The sequence below is a fragment of the Carcharodon carcharias genome, chromosome 17 (genome assembly GCF_017639515.1).
Source record: "Carcharodon carcharias isolate sCarCar2 chromosome 17, sCarCar2.pri, whole genome shotgun sequence".
Lineage (NCBI taxonomy): Eukaryota > Metazoa > Chordata > Chondrichthyes > Lamniformes > Lamnidae > Carcharodon > Carcharodon carcharias.
The window spans coordinates 92,839,769-92,859,097 of record NC_054483.1 but is presented as its reverse complement, the minus strand read 5'-3'; the positions used below and the strand labels follow the sequence as shown (position 1 = coordinate 92,859,097).

Genomic DNA, 19,329 nt, shown 5'->3' with positions numbered 1-19,329 from the left:
GCAAATTAGTTGAAGTGAGACTCTTGGTGCTGTTGAGGCAGTAACCCAGTTTAGGTACTATGGAAAACAAATTTTGAAAATGTAATTACCTGAATACAACAGTGAAAGATAATCTAATTCAAGGGCAAATTTGTTCAAATTGTGATATAATGTTCTTTTAAAGATATGTGCCCTGAATCTATATTGTGGGATGTTAACAATCACAAGATTATGATAGGCTTAGATAAGGTAGACAAGAAAAAAACTCTTCCTGTTAGCTGATGGTACAAGGATGAAGGGACACTGATTTAAGATTTTGAGATGCAGGGGGAATGTGACAAAGAACATTTTATGCATTGAGTGGTAATGACCTAGAACTCAATGTCTATGATAGTATTGGAGGCAGAAACAACCAATGGTTTCAAAATGAAATTAGATAGGCACTTGAAGGAAATAAACTAGCAGAGCTTTGCAGATCCTGCGGGGGAGTGGGACTGACTGGAGTGCTCCATGGGAAGCCAACATGGACTTCATTGGCTGAATGGTCTCCTTCTTTGCTGTAAATGCCTCTATGACTCTAAATGCTTAATGCACTTGTGTGAAATTCCTCTCTCTGTTTCTGAAAATTTAGCAGAGGCATTAACCCATTCATTTCAAGCCTGTGGTCAGACTACAGAGTTAAGACATTTCAGCAAATGTGTTAAGTGTTATAATTTAGTCTCCCATGGTATACCTCAAGTACAATAAGAGTAGAGAATAAAAGTTACATTCTGTCTATTCTAATGAAGATGAGAAAGAAACACATCAAAAATTGTACTACAGTGGGCAGATCAATTCTACTTGATTAATCAATTACAGGAACAGAATGGGAAACTTTTCCCAATGGAAACAGGTGAGAGTTTTGTTTTATTACAATATATTGTAGTGACATGGTTATGCCTACAAATACTGTTTCCCTGACTTATTCAGGAATTTGCTGTGCCTTAAGATTACCCACCTAAAATGGGCCTTGAGACCAAGCAGCTTCTAACCTGACAGGTTATGGAGGGATCTCCTTTTGAAAGAAAATATTGAGGTTTAAATTTATGTTAGATGTTTTCTTTGGCAGCTTTTAGCCAAGTTTTGGCTGCCACATTTTTGGTTGTGACTGGCACCAGACTTTAGACTCTTTTTGATTCCAGCCAGGCTGTGGACTGTTTACCACTGCCTTTGAGCTATATTCATGAACTTGTATGGTAATGCGTAAGTCTCTACATTTGCACATGCAACACAAAGCCCCATCTTTATATTCAATGAGTGTACATATTCAATCAACCATGTGCTCCTTTCATATCATCCACTACATAGTCCTGCTTTTGCCCCCATCTCCCTCCTTTTACCAAACCGGCCTCCCCCCAACCCCCATGGTGAATAACTTCCCAAGACTCCACTCCATTGCATCATTCCTATATTGCAACATGCGGCTACTGGCCCCTTGAGCACCTTGCTCAATGCCTCCCCAAGATTGAACCCAGCTTGGGTGGGTCCATGGCTTTTCTCTACTCTACCTTAAACATTTTTCACTGCAGCCGACACAAGTCTCTGCCACTGCCTCATTCTCCTTTCACAACATAAATCCAGCTAACCTTTCTGTCAGAATGAATCTCAACAAACCCCACCCTTTACTTCACAAAAATTTGATCAGGCTGCCAAATAGAAATTGTGAAAAAATTGTATTTTTCTATCTGCTGCCCTTCAACTCTTTCTTGAACAAGAGGGTGGAGGATTTAAGTGATGCAACTTTGCAAATTATTGGCTATGACACACCTGACCATGAACGATTGGAACAGTGTCAACCCTCTATTTCAGGCTTGCTACAGATATATAACCACAGTACTACACAGTCACTGTGACTACATGTCAAAAGTACTTCACTGGATGCAAGCCAGAGAATCATAGAGTAATACAGCACAGAAGCAGGCTAATTGCTCCATTGAACCAATGTCAGCTATCTAATTAGTCCCATTCCCCTGCTTTTCCCCAAAGCCCTACAAAAATTTCAAGAATTCATCCCAATTCCTTACTGAAAGTTATCATTGAATCTGTTTGCACCACTCTTTCAGGCAGTGACCTTCAGATCATGACAGGCATTTTCCTCAAGTTGCCTCTGATTCTTTTGCCAATTACTTTAAATCTGTGCCTGATGGCTACTAACCCTTCTGCCACTAGAAACAATTTCTACTTAGTTACTAGATCAAAAGTTTTAAAGATTTTGCACAGCTCTATCAAACCTTTAACCTTCGCTGCTCTAAGGAGGACAACGTCAGTTTCTCTAGCCATTGACCACATAACTGATGTCCCACTCCCCGGTACTATTCTAGTAATTCTCCCCTAACATCTCCAAAGCCATGACATCCTTCCTAAAGTGTAGTATTCAGAATTGACCACAATACGCCAGCTTGACCATATTGAATGTTTTATAAAGGGTTTAGCATAATTGCCTTACTTTTGTACTCTATGCTTCTATTTACAAAGCCAAGGATGTCAAACACATGCAAAGACTTGGGTGTATATATATCCATCTCCAGGTGTTTCTGTTCTGCATCCACTGCAAATTGCCGCATTTACTTGGTTTCTCATCACTTCACATTTCTCTGCGTTAAATGTGATCTGTTGTGCATCTTCTTCAGTTCACCTGTTTATGTCCTCCTGAAGTCTATTACCATCCTCCTCACATTTCCAAGATATTATACCATGTATACCCAAATCCAAATCATTAATTTATGTCACAAGGAGCAGTGATTGTAACATTGACCCATGCAGGACACAATTCAGCCTGGAAAGCAACTGTTCACCCTCTGCTTTCTGTCCCTTAGCCAATTGTGTGTACACATGGCCACTGCTCCTCCAATCCCATAGGCTTCAATTTTGCTAATGAATCTATTATGTGATACTTTATCAAATGCCTTTTGAAAATCCATATATTCAATATCAATCACAATCCTTATCTATATATTCCAATATTTCATCAAGGAACTCAATCAAGTTAGTCAAACACAATATGGTTTTAACAAATCCACATTAGCTTTCATGAGGAGATTGTGGCATAGTAGTATTGCCAATAGACTGGCATTCCAGAAACCCAGGGCAATACACTGAAGGCCTGGGTTCAAATCCCAATGCAGCAATAAAAATATGTTGTTTGAAGTCTGTTACTGATTGTTGTAAAACCCATTTGCTTCATTAGTATCCTTTAATTATTTAGGGAAGGAAATCTGCTGCTCTGGCCGACTCGTGACTTAACCAGCAATGTATTTGACTTTTAGATGCCCTCTGAACAAGGACAATTAGGGATGGGGAATAAATGCTGGCCTAGCCAGTGACCCCAATATTCCATGAATGAATAAATAATTACTAACCACATTAATGCCTTTAAATGATACCCCGCTCCACTGTCCTCTAGTCCCCTCCTCTTTTTGAACTGAGGTATTGCACTCCAATTTTCTGGTACCATTGCCTCTTCCAAGGAGGATTGGAAGATTGTGGCCAGAACCTCTGCAATTACCACCCTTATTTACCTCAGCAACCTTGGATGCACTCTATTTAGACCAGGTGACTTTTCTACTTTGAACACTTGTCAATGTTTTATCCCAACCAAGTTCTCTACTACCTCCTTCTTTACTGTGACAATAGCAGAAACCTCTTTAGTGAAGACATGAGGTATTGATTTAGTACCTCAGCCATGCCCTTTGCCTCTGCAAAACAATCTCTTTTTGGTGCCTAATCAGCCCCAGTCTTCCTTTAATTACCCTATGGGATATCCTGAGGTTAGGACAGGCACTATATGAATGCAAGTTTTTTCTTTTGTTACCCCTGAATGTAGTTGAACAGTAACCAGCGAGCCTGATGTTTGAAAGTATACTAGGGCCTGAAATTCTTCTGCCTCAGCTCCAGGTAATCATGCTAACCAAAACCCTCATGAATACATGAGTCTAGTCTGAAAACCAGCAAGAAGCTTACAAAATGCTCTCTTGTGTTGCAATGCTATAACCTGCCTAAACTTCAATACATACAAAGAATGGTTCTAGCATAGATGGAGGTCTTTTGATCCATTGTGTCTGTGCTAGGTCTCTGTAAGAGCAACTCAGTGTAGTCCCACTTCCTCACCTATTCCCCATAGCTCTGCAAATTTTTCCCTTCAGGTATTTATCCAGTTCCTTCTTGAAAGTCACAGTTAAATCTGCTGCCACCACATTCTCAGGCAGTGCATTCCAGATCCTAACCACATGCTGCATAAAACTGTTTTTCCTCAAGTCACTTGTTTCTTTTGTCCTCTCGTTCTGGACCCTTCTGCCAATGGGAACCGTTTCCCATGATCCACTCTTGTCTAAAGCCCTCGTGATTTTGAATAATTCTACCAAATTTCCTCTCAACCTTCTCTAAGGAGGATAACCCCAACTTCTCTAATCGATCCACATAAATGAAGTCCCTCATCCCTGGATCCATTCGTGTAAATCTTCCCTGCACCCTCCCCAATACCTTTACATCCTTCCAAAGTGCAGTAGGGAGATTTGAAGCACCTCTTTTGATTTTTTAGGCCACATAGAATGGTGCTGTATTCTATGCATATCAGGCTGCTGATTCAGATATGCCAAGTCTTGCAAATTTATTGTGAGAGATGTGATTTCGCAGTAAAATTAAGCCTCATTCTTGATCTCATGAGAGGGTTCTGAAATCTTGGGTTTTTTCACAGGCCCGTTTCTCTCATAGCCTGCTACGTCTTGCACCTCTCCCAGACTGCAAGGACCATTGGTGCTCTTTTGCTATGAAGTCACCACGTGGCACCACAAAGTGGTGCAAATTTTGGTGGCACTATGAGGTGAAGACATCCTATTACAAGCATGGCGCTTGTTTCTGGATCTGCTCTTATTATGGCCAAGCAGCCGGTGAGAACCAGGAGTGACCACTTGATGAGGTGAGGATCAACGGTGTTTTGTCACCCACTTTGAGAATTGGGCCTGGCCGACTAAGATCTGCACACACACATAGGGGACGGTCAAGGGAAAGGTTGGAGATAATGAACCAGGGAACTGGAATACTAGTGCTGTCTTTCACCCTTTCTCTCTCACCCATCCTTGGTTTAAGGAATTGGCCTAATTTTCAATTTCCTGAAGCCTCCTGTACTCCTATAACAGCAAACTTCTTACAGTTTTTCACTCCTTCACTCCAATGTTGTTGGCCCCTCATTTAGCCGCTACTGTCCTGCCTTCTCCATTCAGTTCCCTTCACCCTCTCTGCTTTGAAAAAAGTCCCCACACACTTCATTTATTGTGTCTTTCTTTCCCAACCTTAAACTGCTTAGCAGTTGGCGATGAATCCTTGCATTAGGAATACTGTAGAATTGAAAATTGTTGTCTGTTGTTACTAAAGCAGCACAGTTGTTTTGTTCACTGAGATTCTACATTTCCATATATTACATTAAATTATTAAATTATAACAAAACATCCCAAGGTGCTTCACAGGACTCTTATAAAGCAACGCCACAGAAGGAAATATTAGGGCCGTGGCAGATGAAGGCGCAGCCACCGATGTTGGAGCTATTGCAATCGGGGATGTGCAAGAAGCCAGAATTAGATGAGCGCAGATATCTTGTGGGGTTGGAGGAGATTACGGAGATAGGAACATGCAAGGCCACAGAGAGATTTGCAAGTGAAGATGAGAATCTTAAAGTTGGGACCTTGGTTGACCGGAAACCCATGTAGGTCAGTGAGCACAGGGGCATTATGCGAACAGGACTTGATGCAACTAAAGCCACAGCAGCAGAGTTTTGAATGACCTCAAGTTTAGAGGGTAGATTGTGGGAGACCAGTCAGGAGTGCATCAAATCTAGAACTAGGAAAGGCACAGTGAGGGCTTGAGCAGCAGGTTTGCTGAAGAGGTGGTAAACAGTCTTAATGACAAGTGCTTGGAAGCTCATCTCAGGGTCAGATATGACATCAAGATTGCAATCAATCTGGTTCAGCCTGATACAATTGTCAGTGAGGGGGATAGAGTCAATAGCGAGGGAACATAATTTCTAAGTGGAATCAAAGGCAATGGCTTCAGTCTTCCCAAATGTTCTATTTCTATCCATCCAGTACTGGATATTGGAGAAGCTGTCTTATTACTTAGCAACAGTAGAGGAATCAAGAGAGATGGTGGTGGGGGTAGAACTGGATTTTGTCAGCTGAAAACATATGAAAAATAATAATGCATTTTTGGATGATGTTGCCAAGGGGGCAGCATGTAGATGAGAATAGGAGGGGGACCAAGGATAGATCCTTGGGAGATGCCAAAGAATCACAGAATTGTTACAGCACAGAAAGAGGCCATTTGGTCCATCACATCTGCACCAGCTCTCTCTATGAGCAACTCACCTAGTATCAGTCGCCCTTCTCCTGTAATCCTGCACATTCTTCCTTTTTAGGTAACAGTCTAATTCCATTTGGAATGCTTCAATTGGACCTGCCTCCACAACAGAAGTAATAGTCGGGGAATGGGAAGGCAAGCCAATGCACATGACACTCTAGATATGAAAATAATGACAAAAATTGGTCCTTTAAACTGAAATCTTGACATTTCGCAGGTGGGTTCGTAACTAGTGATGCACACGGTTTTACGGTGTGGGACAGGTTGCTTGACTCAAAGGATCCTTACCCATCAGATATGGTTCATATGCTTGTATTAACTGTCATTATCATATTTAGAATAAATCACATTTGAAGGTGATAATATTTACTCAACTGTAGCTAAATGTATTTTTAATGCATTAATGCATAAAGCTGTGACATGTGGGTTAGCTTTCACGCCATAAGGAGGCAGCTATTTCAGTGACTGTGCTGGGAGGGTGGACTCTTTTAACAGGAGGGGGATTAACAAGCAGGATTGTTTATTTAAGTCAAAAACAAAAATAATGCATCCGCAGTATTTTGCTTTTATCTTATTGTTTATTTAAGTGTCTGTAAAGAATTTTCAGATGCAGTATTTTCACCAAAAAAGAGCCCTGGCCTCTTACAGATTAAATAAACCACCACTCAGATTTATAAACCTACTGTCAATCTATACAGCATTGGGTTGTGTTTGAAAAAATAGCAACTCGTGATTTTTATACCAAATATCTTGTTTTTTTTTAAGCGTTCGTCTCTTGTTTTATGAGGCGCTGGGATTTGGCTAAGCAAAGAAAGAGTATTGAGTTAAAATGTTTGGATCACTACAAACCTGAGCACATCCAGTACCTTGAAGGTACATTAAGATTTTCTCCACTTGCGTCCAGTTATTTTCTATGGCAACTGGAGACTCCGCTGTTGGATTAAACTCGCAAGGTGCAGAAGCATAAGGGATCAGGAAATCGGCAGTTATTCCTTCCAACAAGTATTATCGTGTTTCAGAACAAATGATTCATTCAGTGGATCATTCATATAACATAGAATCTCATTCATGTTGCAAAAAAAAAGTTAAATGAAGTGTAGAAATTTCAATCCTTCATAAGCCCGAAAATTCAGTAACATTGGCGGGTTGGGGAAATAACTCCAGAAGTTGAAACAAAAATGGATGAATCCATTTAACACAATCAATTCCAGCGATAAATGGAGAGCAACGTTAGAAAACGTCTTGTACAGGTACAGATACTTTAAAAGCTTCTGCCCAAAACAATCATTGTAATTTGAAGGGGAAAGTTTGTGACTTTTAACGAAGTGGCTGAATTTGAAAGCAGTAAGTTCGCTTTCTGTTTAACATCACAGCTACATTTTCGCACTCCGACGGGCGCCAGGAGTCTGGCGCTCAAGTGTTAATATAAATCGTTTAGTGTTGTGGTCGTTCCGACCGTTTGACTATGATCAAAGTCGAGTGGGAAGGGAAAACAACAAAACTAGCCAAACAAATGCAAATTTGAAGTGTTTACAAATCATTTACAGCGCTGTCGGATTGTTGCTAATCTCTAAAAGCGCCATCAGTGATACACAAGAAGTTATGGTAAACCTGGCGGCAACTGATAGCCCTGGCCACCAGTTTGTTTGAAGTTACAATCGCTCTCAGAGCAGGGTAAATCGCAATTTTACACATTTCAACAAGAAGTCTTGATAAATCCCACAAAATGGACGATAGGGTTTCCCTTGGGTATTGGATTTGCAAAATACCCCCGAATATCTGTAATCCCTCAAAAGCCTGAACTTCTAAATTCGATTTTGAGATTTAATTCACAAAAGACCTTTCGGAAAAGCGTTAAAAATAAATAAAACTGCGGATGCTGGAAACCCAAAACAAAAACAGAATTGGCGGAGAAGAAAAAAGTTGACGTTTCGAGTCCTCATGACCACGACAGTGTTCTCTCGAAGGGTCATGAGGACTCGAAACGTCAACTCTTTTCTTCTCCGCCGATGCTGCCAGACCTGCTAAGTTTTTCCAGGTAATTCTGTTTTTGTTTTGGATTTCCAGCATCCGCAGTTTTTTGTTTTTACAAAAACAGAATTACCTGGAGGAACTCAGCAGGTCTGGCAGCATCGGCGGAGAAGAGTACAGTTGACGTTTCGAGTCTTCTCAGTTCTGTTGAAGGACTCGAAACGTCAACTTTGCGCTTCGCCGATGGTGCCAGACCTGTTGAGTTTTTCCAGGTAATTCTGTTTTTGCTTCGGAAAAAGGTGTTGCTTTATTAGGTGTGCATTTATCTTTAATCAATACGATCAGATATTTTGGTCAATACCTAGAATTATTGGTTTTCTTTTTAGTCCAGCAATGCGTGTAATATTCCTTCAGCCGAAGACGGTTGGGCCTAGGCTACTACCCTGAGGAACTCCTGCAGCAATGTCCAGGGACTGAGATGATTGGCCTCCAACAACCACAACCATCTTCCTTTGTGCCAGATATGACTCCAACCACTGGAGTTTCCCCCTGATTCCCATTGACTCTAATTTTGTTCAGGCTCCTTGGTACCACACTCCACTGCCTTAATGTCAAGCCACTCTCAACACATGTCCATGTTTGGACCAAGGCTGCAATGAGGTCAGGAGCTTGGTGGCCCTGGTGGAACCCAAAATAAGCATTGTTGCAGTTATTGCAGTGTAAGTGCCACTTAATAGCACCACCTAAGGAAAGATAAACTGGCATTGGAGGCAGTCCAGAAGATTCACTCAGTTGATCCCAGGTATGGAGGGGCTTTCTTATGAGGAGAGGTTGAGTAGGTTGGGTCTGTACAATTGGAGTTTAGAAGAATGAGAGGCGACCTTATTGAAAATAAGATTCTTAGGCAGCTTGACAGGATAGATGCTGAGAGGTTGCTTCCCCCACCCTTGTGGGAGAGTCTAGGACTAGAGGGCATAATCTCAGAGTAAGGAGTTGCCCATTTAAAACAGAGAGGAGGAGGAATTTATTCTCTCAGAGGGTAGTCAATATGTGGAACTCTTTACTGCAGAGGGTTGTAGAGGCTGGTTCATTAAGTATATTCAAGGCTGAGATAGACAGATTTTTAATCAGTAAGGGAATGAAGGGTTATGGGGAAAAGGCAGGAAAGTGGAGTTGAGGATTATCAGATCAGCCATGATCTCATTGAATGGCGGAGCAGACTTGATGGGCCGAATAGCCCATTTCTCCCCCTATGTCTTATGGTCAACAACACTTTCCATCACTTGTTGATGATCAGGGGTAGACTGAATGAAAATTGGCTGGATTGGATTTGGCCTGCTTTTTGTAGACAGGACATACCTCGGCAATTTTCTACATTGTCAGGTAGATGCCAGTGTTATAGGTCAGTAAGGAAATAGATCAATTGTTAACTTTAAATCTGGGATTAATAGATTCCTGTTGGGCAAAAGGAGAGGTGGGCTGGGATGCGGGGGTTACATGGAGTTAAGTCACAGGTCTGCCATGATCTCATTGAATGGTGAGGGTTTCAATGGGCTATTCCTGTTCCCGTGTACCTATTCAGTTCAAGGTTTATTCATTGGGACACCCAGTGTTGCAATTTTTTTGAGAGAATTATTTTCGCAATTTCATTGCTGCAGTACAGTTTTACGCTGACCGTCTGTACTACACTGAGCACAATGAGTGAATAATGCGAACACTGGCTAGATGGATCAGTTACCAATACATGTTGGAACATATTCTCTATCTACCATTACGGCTACTTCAAGCTGTGATCAATGGAGACAAGAGGCTGCCCCCAGCTGGATCGGGTGGGAGGCAAACTCGGATCTATCACAAACTATTAAATGAAGAGAGCGTTTGTTCAGGCCGGCTGAGAATTTGCATGTCTGAAAAGGCATCAAAGGGAAGATAATGAGCAAATAGCAGGGGCCAGTTTTGAGCTAATTAAAGACATCAATGAAAATACTGCGAATCGGTAAATCTGCTAATCGTTGGCGCCATAAGGTCTGTGTGTGTCCATTGTGCTGAAGACTTCTACCTGGACAGACACCACACAACAGATCCCGGAAACTTTCTCCCGAGTCATCCTCTTTCAGTTTTTTTAATGATGCGGTTTCTCTTTGAGTTGTATTTCGAATGTCACTCCCTTCTACTTCTGTCACGTTTTGTAGTCATGAACTAGGCACCGAGAGGGACTTATAAACTTTTTTTAAAAAATGACTACTGTCTCGCCTGGCCCATTCCCAAGCCCTTCCAAATAATATATTTCTGTCTTATAATTAGCTCCCATTCTGGCTGGAGTCCCGCGTTAACGGAAGCGATCTCAAAACGTTGTCCCGGCAGATTGAACCCGCAATAATAAACTCGTCAGGGGTAAACGGTGAAATTCGGACAGGAATCAAAGACCAAACAAGCAACCCTCAGCAATTAATTTAATCTGAATTGGTTTCACTGTCGTAATTGTGTTTTATTTTCTCTCGATGTAGTCAAAGCCCCTTCTAATGGTCTTCAGAAGTTTCGAAAGAGACCTGCCATTAAGTGTATTAAGATTTTTCTAGACTCATTCGGGATGTATCAGCGCTTCGACACAAGATTTCCAAAAACATGGATGAAAATATCCACCTTTATGAAAATTGCAAAGTTGAGGCTACAATCAGACTGCAAGGGTGGGTGTCACCTTGTCTTAAAACCACCCAAAACTGCTTTCCCCTTCACGTGAATAGCTCAGACATCTTAACGTGGAGAATATAAAAAAAGAGATGAAAGGTTGTGAGGACGCACACCTGGGCCGGTTAGACACAGTGTGCAAGCGCACTCTGCAGCTCAGTGGGGTGGTCTCATACCTCCGGTTAAATTGATATCATTGACTGCTTCATACACTGGCCGTAAGAGGCAACAGGCTCACTGTTCATGGTGTGAGCCACACCACAGCTCTTAATGCAAATTAGAAGTGCTTCGTAAACGGATTTAATCGATTTACAATTGTCCCATCGTATTATACTATTGAAGTCTAGAACACACGTGGCCCAGCCAGCCCTGTGATGATCAGGTCTCTTTTTCCATCTAAATTGCTGAAGCTTACATATTCTGTTCGAGGATCAGTGCGTGATTGGCTTGAGTAGGGGCATTGGACTATCAAGAAACATATCCATTGGAAACTGCTATAGGAAGAAGATCTGGGTAAATAATGTTCCAATCGTAATATGCAACCAATTTTACAAATGCAAGCGTTTAAATAGTTTTAATGATTTTTGCCCTAAATCTCATTTCTAACACTTCCACTAATTTTCTCCTCAACATAGATCATTAATTTATTAGCACAATACAGTAAGCTTTAACCTATCTAAACACCCCAAGGCATTTAACAGGAGAGTTATAAAATTAAATTTGACATCAAGCCACAAAGAAGATATTAAGGGGGTGGGACCATGAGCAGATTTGAAAGCAAAGATTAGAATTTTTAAAATCAAGGTGTTGCTTAGCCAGGAACCCACATACTTCAGTGAATAGAAAGGAAAATGGTACTTGGTGCAAATTCAGATTAGACAACAGAGTACAGTATGAGAGGTTGGCCAGGAATGCATTGGAGTATTTAAGTCTAGAGATAACAAATGCATGGATGAGGGTTTCAAGAGCAGATGAGCTGAAGAAAGGGTAGAGTCAGTTGATGCTACAAAGGTGGAATTAGATGGCCTTAATAACACCATGGGTATGTGGTCAGAAAATCAATTCAGGGCAATGTATTACAATTTACACTTGCATTCCACCTTTAATGTTGTAAAACATCCCAAGGTGCTTAACAGAAGTATAATCAGACAAAATTGGACAGAGTCAAAGATATTGGGAGGGACCACCAAAAATTTGATCAATTAGATGAGTTCTAGATAGGTCTGAAAACAGTAGAGGCAAGTGGAGAGGCAGGTTGCTTTAGGAAGAGAATTCCAAAAGTTAGGGCCTAGATAGCTGAAGCATGACCAGCAATGATGAGGCAAAGGGAGGGGATTCTCAAGACCTGAATCACAGTAACACAGGTTGTAGAGCTGGAGGAGGTTGAACAGGTAGGGACAAATGATTGGAAGCATTGAGGGATTTAAATTCAAGGGTTAGAATTTAAAATTTGGAGGCTGGAAGCCAATGTAGGTCAGCAAGTACTAGGACAAGGTGATTAGGTGTAATATAGGATTGATTGTATTAGGGTTTTTGCATGAGATTAAGTTTCTGCAGGGTGGAAGGGGAGGGGGCAATTAAGAAAACATTGGAACAATCATATCTGAAGATGACAGAAACACCTGGATGAAGATTTCAGCTGCACATAGACTGAGGTGAATGATGTTAAGGAGGTGGAAGTAGCTGGATCTTCGGGCAGAATTTTATGTCCCACAGGCGTGCGCATGTCCGACCCGATCGGGAGTAAAATTGTGCGAGATGATGTTGGGTGAGCATCCCAATGACATTGTGCACTCGTGTGGTATTTCGCTCGGTGGATATGCGCAAAAGTCGGAGGCGCACCCGCTGACAATTAAGAGGGCAATTAAGCTCATTAATGGTGCAATTGTTTGCGATTTCATGGCCTGTCCAACCTTACATTTGGCAGATGGGTGAATCAGCCAAGTGGGCTTTGCATTTTTCATGAAAAGCCATACAAGGGTGGGATGAAATCTCTGTTAGGAAATAAAATATAAAGAAATACTTGGGGACAGCATTTTTATGAGGTATGCTTTCAGGTGCCCAATTGTGATGCATGGACCTTTTTTTTTTTGCAGCTTTTTAGTGCTTCATTTCATTATTTGCAGGCCTGTAGCTCCCTTCAGGCAGCTCTCTCGTGGCGCTCACCCATGCCTGTGGTGATGTCATCACCTGTCGTCTTCCTGTCCCCACCCCGGCGGCGCTGAGCTTTTCAGCACACATTTCGCCCTGGCTGGACGTTAATTGGCCAACCAGCATGAAATCACAGTCGAGGCCCATTTCCCGGCTGCTCCCGGGCCCATCAATCGCCTGCGCTGGATGAGGGGAAAATTCAAGCCTTTGTGATTGAGAGGCTATGGGGCTGGAAGCTCAGCTCAAGGTTGAACAGTACGCCAAGGCTGCAAACAGCCTGGTTCAAACTGACTTAGTGGCTATGGAAGGGGAAGAGAATCAGTATCAAGGGTACAGAGTTTGTGTCAAGGCCCGAAAATAATGGCTTTGCTCTTTCCATGAGGAAACTGTGCTTCATCAAATATAGAGGCAGGGAGGATAAGAGGCAGAGCTGGATGTTTTCAACATACACGTGCATGTTGCCCCAATAACTTTAGACGATGTTGCCATTTAAATGAAGAGGAGGGTGAGCCCAAAGTTAGATCCTTGAGAAACTCCAGAGGTAATGGCAGGAGGAGAAGCCATTGAGAACTGGAAAAAGAACACTTAAATCGAATACTTTCAGAAAGTTTTGTTCATATACAATAGGCCAGTGCCTCTACAGAGAAAAAATAGGTTAATGTTTTGAGTTCTAAGGAAAGTTCACACCAGAAATCTTAGTCTGTTTTCAATGCTGAAAGATGTCATGTACTTCCAGCATTTACAATTTCTCTTATAGGAATTACAATAATATTGCCCTTGTCCTAGGGAGAATAGATTGCAAAAGAGACATAACAACAGAAAATGCTGGAAATACTCATCAGGCCAGGCAGCATCTGTGGAGAGAGAAACACAGTTAAAATTTCAGATAGATGATCTTTCATCAGAACTGATGAGAGGCCATTGACCTGGAGGCAGAAGAACAGAGAAGAAAAAATTATTTTCCTCTTATTATTGTGAACGGCTGCTATAAAAAAACCAGCCTCACCCACTTTGATGGGCCCTGCATCCACCACATAAGGCAGGACTAGGGGGGATTTCAGTGGCTAGTACCATTTGTGACATCACCTGCAAAAGGGGTGTATTCAAAGTGCTCACTGTTCAGCAGGGAGAAATCCTGGACAAATGGGGCAGAGACCCAGTTCAATTGGTTCTCACCCAGGAATTGATCTACCACCAATTACCCTAGATTTGCATGGTGTAAGATCCAAAAGAATGGCCAGGTTAGAGGAGGAGGCATCACAAATATGAGCCTTCCTGGAATGTTTCTGGAATGATACAGTCACAATTACCAGGCCAAATCTCACCTCACCTGTAATCATTAACATAAACAATCATGGAGCTCCAGGCGCAATGTCAACTCCGAAAGGTTACCAATCTGAAATGTTAACTCCATTTCTCGCTCCACAAATTGCCATTGATTTGTTGAGTATTTCCAGCATTTTCTGTTTCAATTTCAGGTTTCCAGCATCCGCAGTATTTTGCATTTGTATTAGAGATAGTAATGGTGGCCATATTGTTCTTGAGTAAATTATGTTGGCTTCAAGTTCCATTGATATTTACACACAAAAAGGAACTAATAATGACCAAATATGAACCAAGCAATATAAACATAGGAAGAATGCTTCTGTGAATTTGTCGGCTTTTATTAACAATCGTCTTTTCTGGTTTTCTGACAAACTGGAATTTTTAGATAGGTTTAAACCAAAAAGAGCCAATTACTTTTGAATCATTATTTTTATTCAGTTTGTAAACTCAGAATGTGCTACAAGAAAATTCACACTCTGATTTATCAAACCTACATTTTATAAAATGTATATTTACTGCTGAAAAGTAAGAAATAGCAGTGACCTACACAATCCATCTATTAGTGCCAATAAAATATTTCTAAATATAACATACAAATGATAGAGAAATAACTGTTGAGAAATGCAGCAATGGTCACAGAAACATCAGTGTGAAGGCTCCTCTGAGTGAATTATCTACTCTAATCCAATATGTTGACATCAAAGAGAAATCAATTAAAATGTCAAGGAAAACCAATAGGTCAGCAACTGACCGGAACTTCAGATACATTCCCTGGAGAAATGGTAGTTAGAGACCAGTGGTGTAGATGAAGAAAATAATTATAGTTCATGTGCAAGGCTGCTTATTTACTCTGGATCATCCAAGAATGTGTGTTTATGTTATTTTCATCAAGTGACACCTTTCTAAATGTATGAGGCACAGTTCAAATGGAAGGCTCTATTTCTACTGACATTATATAATACTTGTCAGTATAACTAATAATAGTATCAAAATGGTCCTATATTGCTCAGAGCCTGGACTATGTACAATACAACAGGCACCTCAAAATTCTGGAGAAGTACCAGCAGCACTGCCTCCACAAGATCCTGTAAATCCATTGGCAGGATAGGCGCATCAATGTCAGTGTTCTTGCTCAGGCCAACGTCCCCAGTATTGAAGCACTGACCACATTAGATCAGCTCTGCTGGGCAGGCCACATTGCCCGCATGCCTGACACGAGACTCCTGAAACAAGCGCTCTACTCAGAGCTTCGACACGGCATGCAGGGCCCCAGGAGGAAATGTTTCAAAGCCTCCTTGAAAAAGTGCAACACCCCACCAACATCTGGGAATCCCTGGCCTAGGATCACCCGAAATGGAGGGAAAGCACCCGGGAAGGAGCTGAACACCTCGAGTCTCATCACCAAGAGCTAACTGAAGCCAAGCGTTGACAGTGAAAGGAGCATGTGGCAACCCGGGCAACTCCCCCACCCACCCATTCCCCGTATCACCCACCCATTCCTCCTACCACCGTCTGCCCCCACCTGTAACAGAGGCTGCAGGTGGTGCATTGGACTCTCCCGTCACCTGAGAACTCATTTTTAGTTAAAAACAAAAACAAAAAAACTGCGGATGCTGGAAATCCAAAACAAAAACAAAAACAGAATTACCTGGAAAAACTCAGCAGGTCTGGCAGCATCGGCGGAGAAGAAAAGAGTTGACATTTCGAGTCCTCATGACCCTTCGACAGAACTTGAGTTCGAGTCCAAGAAAGAGTTGAAATATAAGCTGGTTTAAGGTGAGTGTGTGGGGGCGGAGAGAGAGAGAGGTGGGGGGGGGGGTGTGGTTGTAGGGACAAACAAGCAGTGATAGAAGCAGATCATCAAAAGATGTCAACAACAATAGTACAATAGAACACATAGGTGTTAAAGTTGGTGATATTATCTAAACGAATGTGCTAATTAAGAATGGATGGTAGGGCACTCAATGTATAGCTCTAGTGGGGGTGTTTTTTTTTTAAATAATGGAAATAGGTGGGAAAAGGAAAATCTTTATAATTTATTGGAAAAAAAAGGGGGAAACAGAAAGGGGGTGGGGATGGGGGAGGGAGCTCACGACCTAAAGTTGTTGAATTCAATATTCAGTCCAGAAGGCTGTAAAGTGCCTAGTCGGAAGATGAGGTGTTGTTCCTCCAGTTTGCGTTGGGCTTCACTGGAACAATGCAGCAAGCCAAGGACAGACATGTTGGGCAAGAGAGCAGGGTGGAGTGTTAAAATGGCAAGCGACAGGGAGGTTTGGGTCATTCTTGTGGACAGACCGCAGGTGTTCTGCAAAGCGGTCGCCCAGTTTACGTTTGGTCTCTCCAATGTAGAGGAGACCACATTGGGAGCAATGAATATCGTAGACTAAGTTGGGGGAAATGCAAGTGAAATGCTGCTTCAATTGAAAGGAGTGTTTGGGTCCTTGGACGGTGAGGAGAGAGGAAGTGAAGGGGCAGGTGTTGCATCTCATTTTTAGTGTTTAGCAAGTCCTCCTCAACCCCGAGGGACTGCCGAAGAAGTATCAAAAAAGAGTTGGTTAACACTATGTTGAGAGGCAAAAACTTGCATCTTAATCTACCCGGGATTAAGAGGTGTGGTTACGCTTTTCTGGCCTCTACCAATGTCGCCGTTAACCATTAACCAAAGGGCATATGAATATTGCGTTATTTTATCGCTTTAAAAGGGAAAAATAATGCTGACTAACTGAGGAAGAGTTAAGATTTGGCAGAAACTCCATGTCAAAGTTCAGTGATGTGTTAAAATTAGATTGACGTTTGTGGATATGATTAACGCAACGCAGAGACAAATAGCGCAGGTTAATCTGTACAGACGAGAGTTTCCCCGGGGATTGAAGTGTACGGCCCTTCTCTCTCGACGTGCCCATGTGTTGCAGTCTATCCCACTTTAATAGGGACCTTTTTTAAGTACGGGAGTCAAATTAAACCGCTGGCAACAGTTTCATTTGGCTGGCTGATTATACATCCACGAAAGACGGCGGAAGTACTTTGCAAATTGCTGAGAGAGATTCTAAAAGAAAACGATACGTGTTTAGTGTGTATAAATATATATCCTTTCATTATTTATCATGCCTATTTACGAAACAGCACGGATCCTTCAGATGTGTAATTTTATGTCCCATTTAGAAAGGGCAGAGAGAAGGGCCGCAGACTTGCTGGAGCCGACATTCACGGATTTGCCGGATACCCGAGCACATTAATGATTTCCTAAATTAGAGCCAATTGTTTGGCATTGTCTGTCCGTTATCTTTGCTTTGAAGTCTCTTCACACATGGAAATCTCCGCAGAGAGGGGGGCCACATAAATTAAAGCTGGTCACAGCCCAGCCGGCTCAGCGAGCTCAGGAGCCTCGGAAGTGGCAGTAGAGATGGTCAAAGGGGACTTTTCCATTGAGTGGCTCGCCCGAAGCAGCCGCGATGGGTGCACCAAGAGGAAACCCGAGGAAGGCTCTCCGATAGACTACACCCCCTGTATGCCTCCCTCTCCGAGCTTCTACCCACAAAACTCGGCACAGCCCACCCCAGAGATTCCCCAACAGAGACTGACAGGGACCGGGGTCTCCACGCCCAAAATGAAGAGACAACCGCCGCCTTGGATGTCCGACTGTGAGCCAGAAGAGGTTTTGAAGGACTCGGCTGGTACATGCTGTAAGTACTGAAGTCTTGCTGGCTTGGAAGATTTGTGCCACTCAAGAGGTGGCCAGCCCAGACATTCACTGACCCATCTCCCACTATGTACTTTTATTACAGTGTCCAGTCGTGAGGAGTGCTGGGGCTCGGAGAGTGATTCCGGCCGCTCGGATTGTTCAGCCCGGCAGGAGCGGGAGAGGAGTGTGGAGTCCGAGTCGGATGGTGAGGTCCCTCGCCGTGTGCGCACCGCTTTCACCGCCCAGCAGATCCACAAGCTGGAGAGGAAGTTCAAGCGGCACACCTACCTGGGGGCGGCCGAGCGGTCCAAGCTAGCAGCCCTGCTCCACCTGTCTGAGACCCAGGTAAGTGGGCTCTGGAAAGCCATCAAGGACATGCATTTCCTTAACTTTGGGGCTGATCTGAATAAAAGAATGGGACTATCGAAATTGTGTTCAATGTACAGGGCTAGAAACTTTGTATTGCTGATCGGAGTACAAATATACAAACTAGATCCGTGATATATATATTTTTTCCCCTCCTAGGTAAAGACCTGGTTTCAGAACCGCAGAATGAAGCTCAAACGCCAGTTGCAGGACCTGTGCTCGGTTTCCTTTTCCACCCCCGCTTTGCTGAGCAGCCCGATGCCGGTGAGAGAGCCGCTCCTGGCCCCGTGCTCTTTCCCTGGATATTATATGAACGATCGGGGCATCCTCCAAGCCGCCAGCAGTACCCACTGCCTCCCACCAGCCACATACCAGCAGCCAAACCACAGACACAGCTCGAGTGTGGAGCACAGCCATTCGGGGTACCAGCCCTACCTTTACCCGCTAATACTGAATCGTTCACCAGGAGGACTGTACATCTGTTCCTGAACCTGCTTTCAGACTGTCACAACCCAGAACTGGAAGACTTTGGGCTATGTTGTGCAATAGCAGCAGTGAGGGGGAGGGGGGGGAAGTAAAACCGGAAAAGTACTCGATTTATTTAATATCTTATTTTAATATCCTATTTTTCTATCTTATTTTGATAATAAAATTGACAGTTGTTAATGTTCAATTTCTGGACTATGCTATACTTAGATTTTGCTGGTTCCAAACAGATGACACAAAGCTTTTACCCTCCCCATCCCATGAACTGGAGCAGTTCCAAGTTTGACAACGGG

General features: G+C 42.7%; 1 protein-coding gene across 1 annotated transcript; it reads left to right on the top strand.

The window, feature by feature from the left end:
* Nucleotides 1–17,905: 17,905 nt before the first annotated feature.
* On the top strand, nucleotides 17,906–19,039 carry LOC121289679 (homeobox protein vent1-like). Its single transcript, XM_041209302.1, has 3 exons — nucleotides 17,906–18,185; nucleotides 18,288–18,529; nucleotides 18,710–19,039. The coding sequence occupies exons 1-3, from the start codon at nucleotides 17,906–17,908 to the stop codon at nucleotides 19,037–19,039; spliced, it is 852 nt and encodes a 283-aa protein (XP_041065236.1).
* Nucleotides 19,040–19,329: the final 290 nt, after the last annotated feature.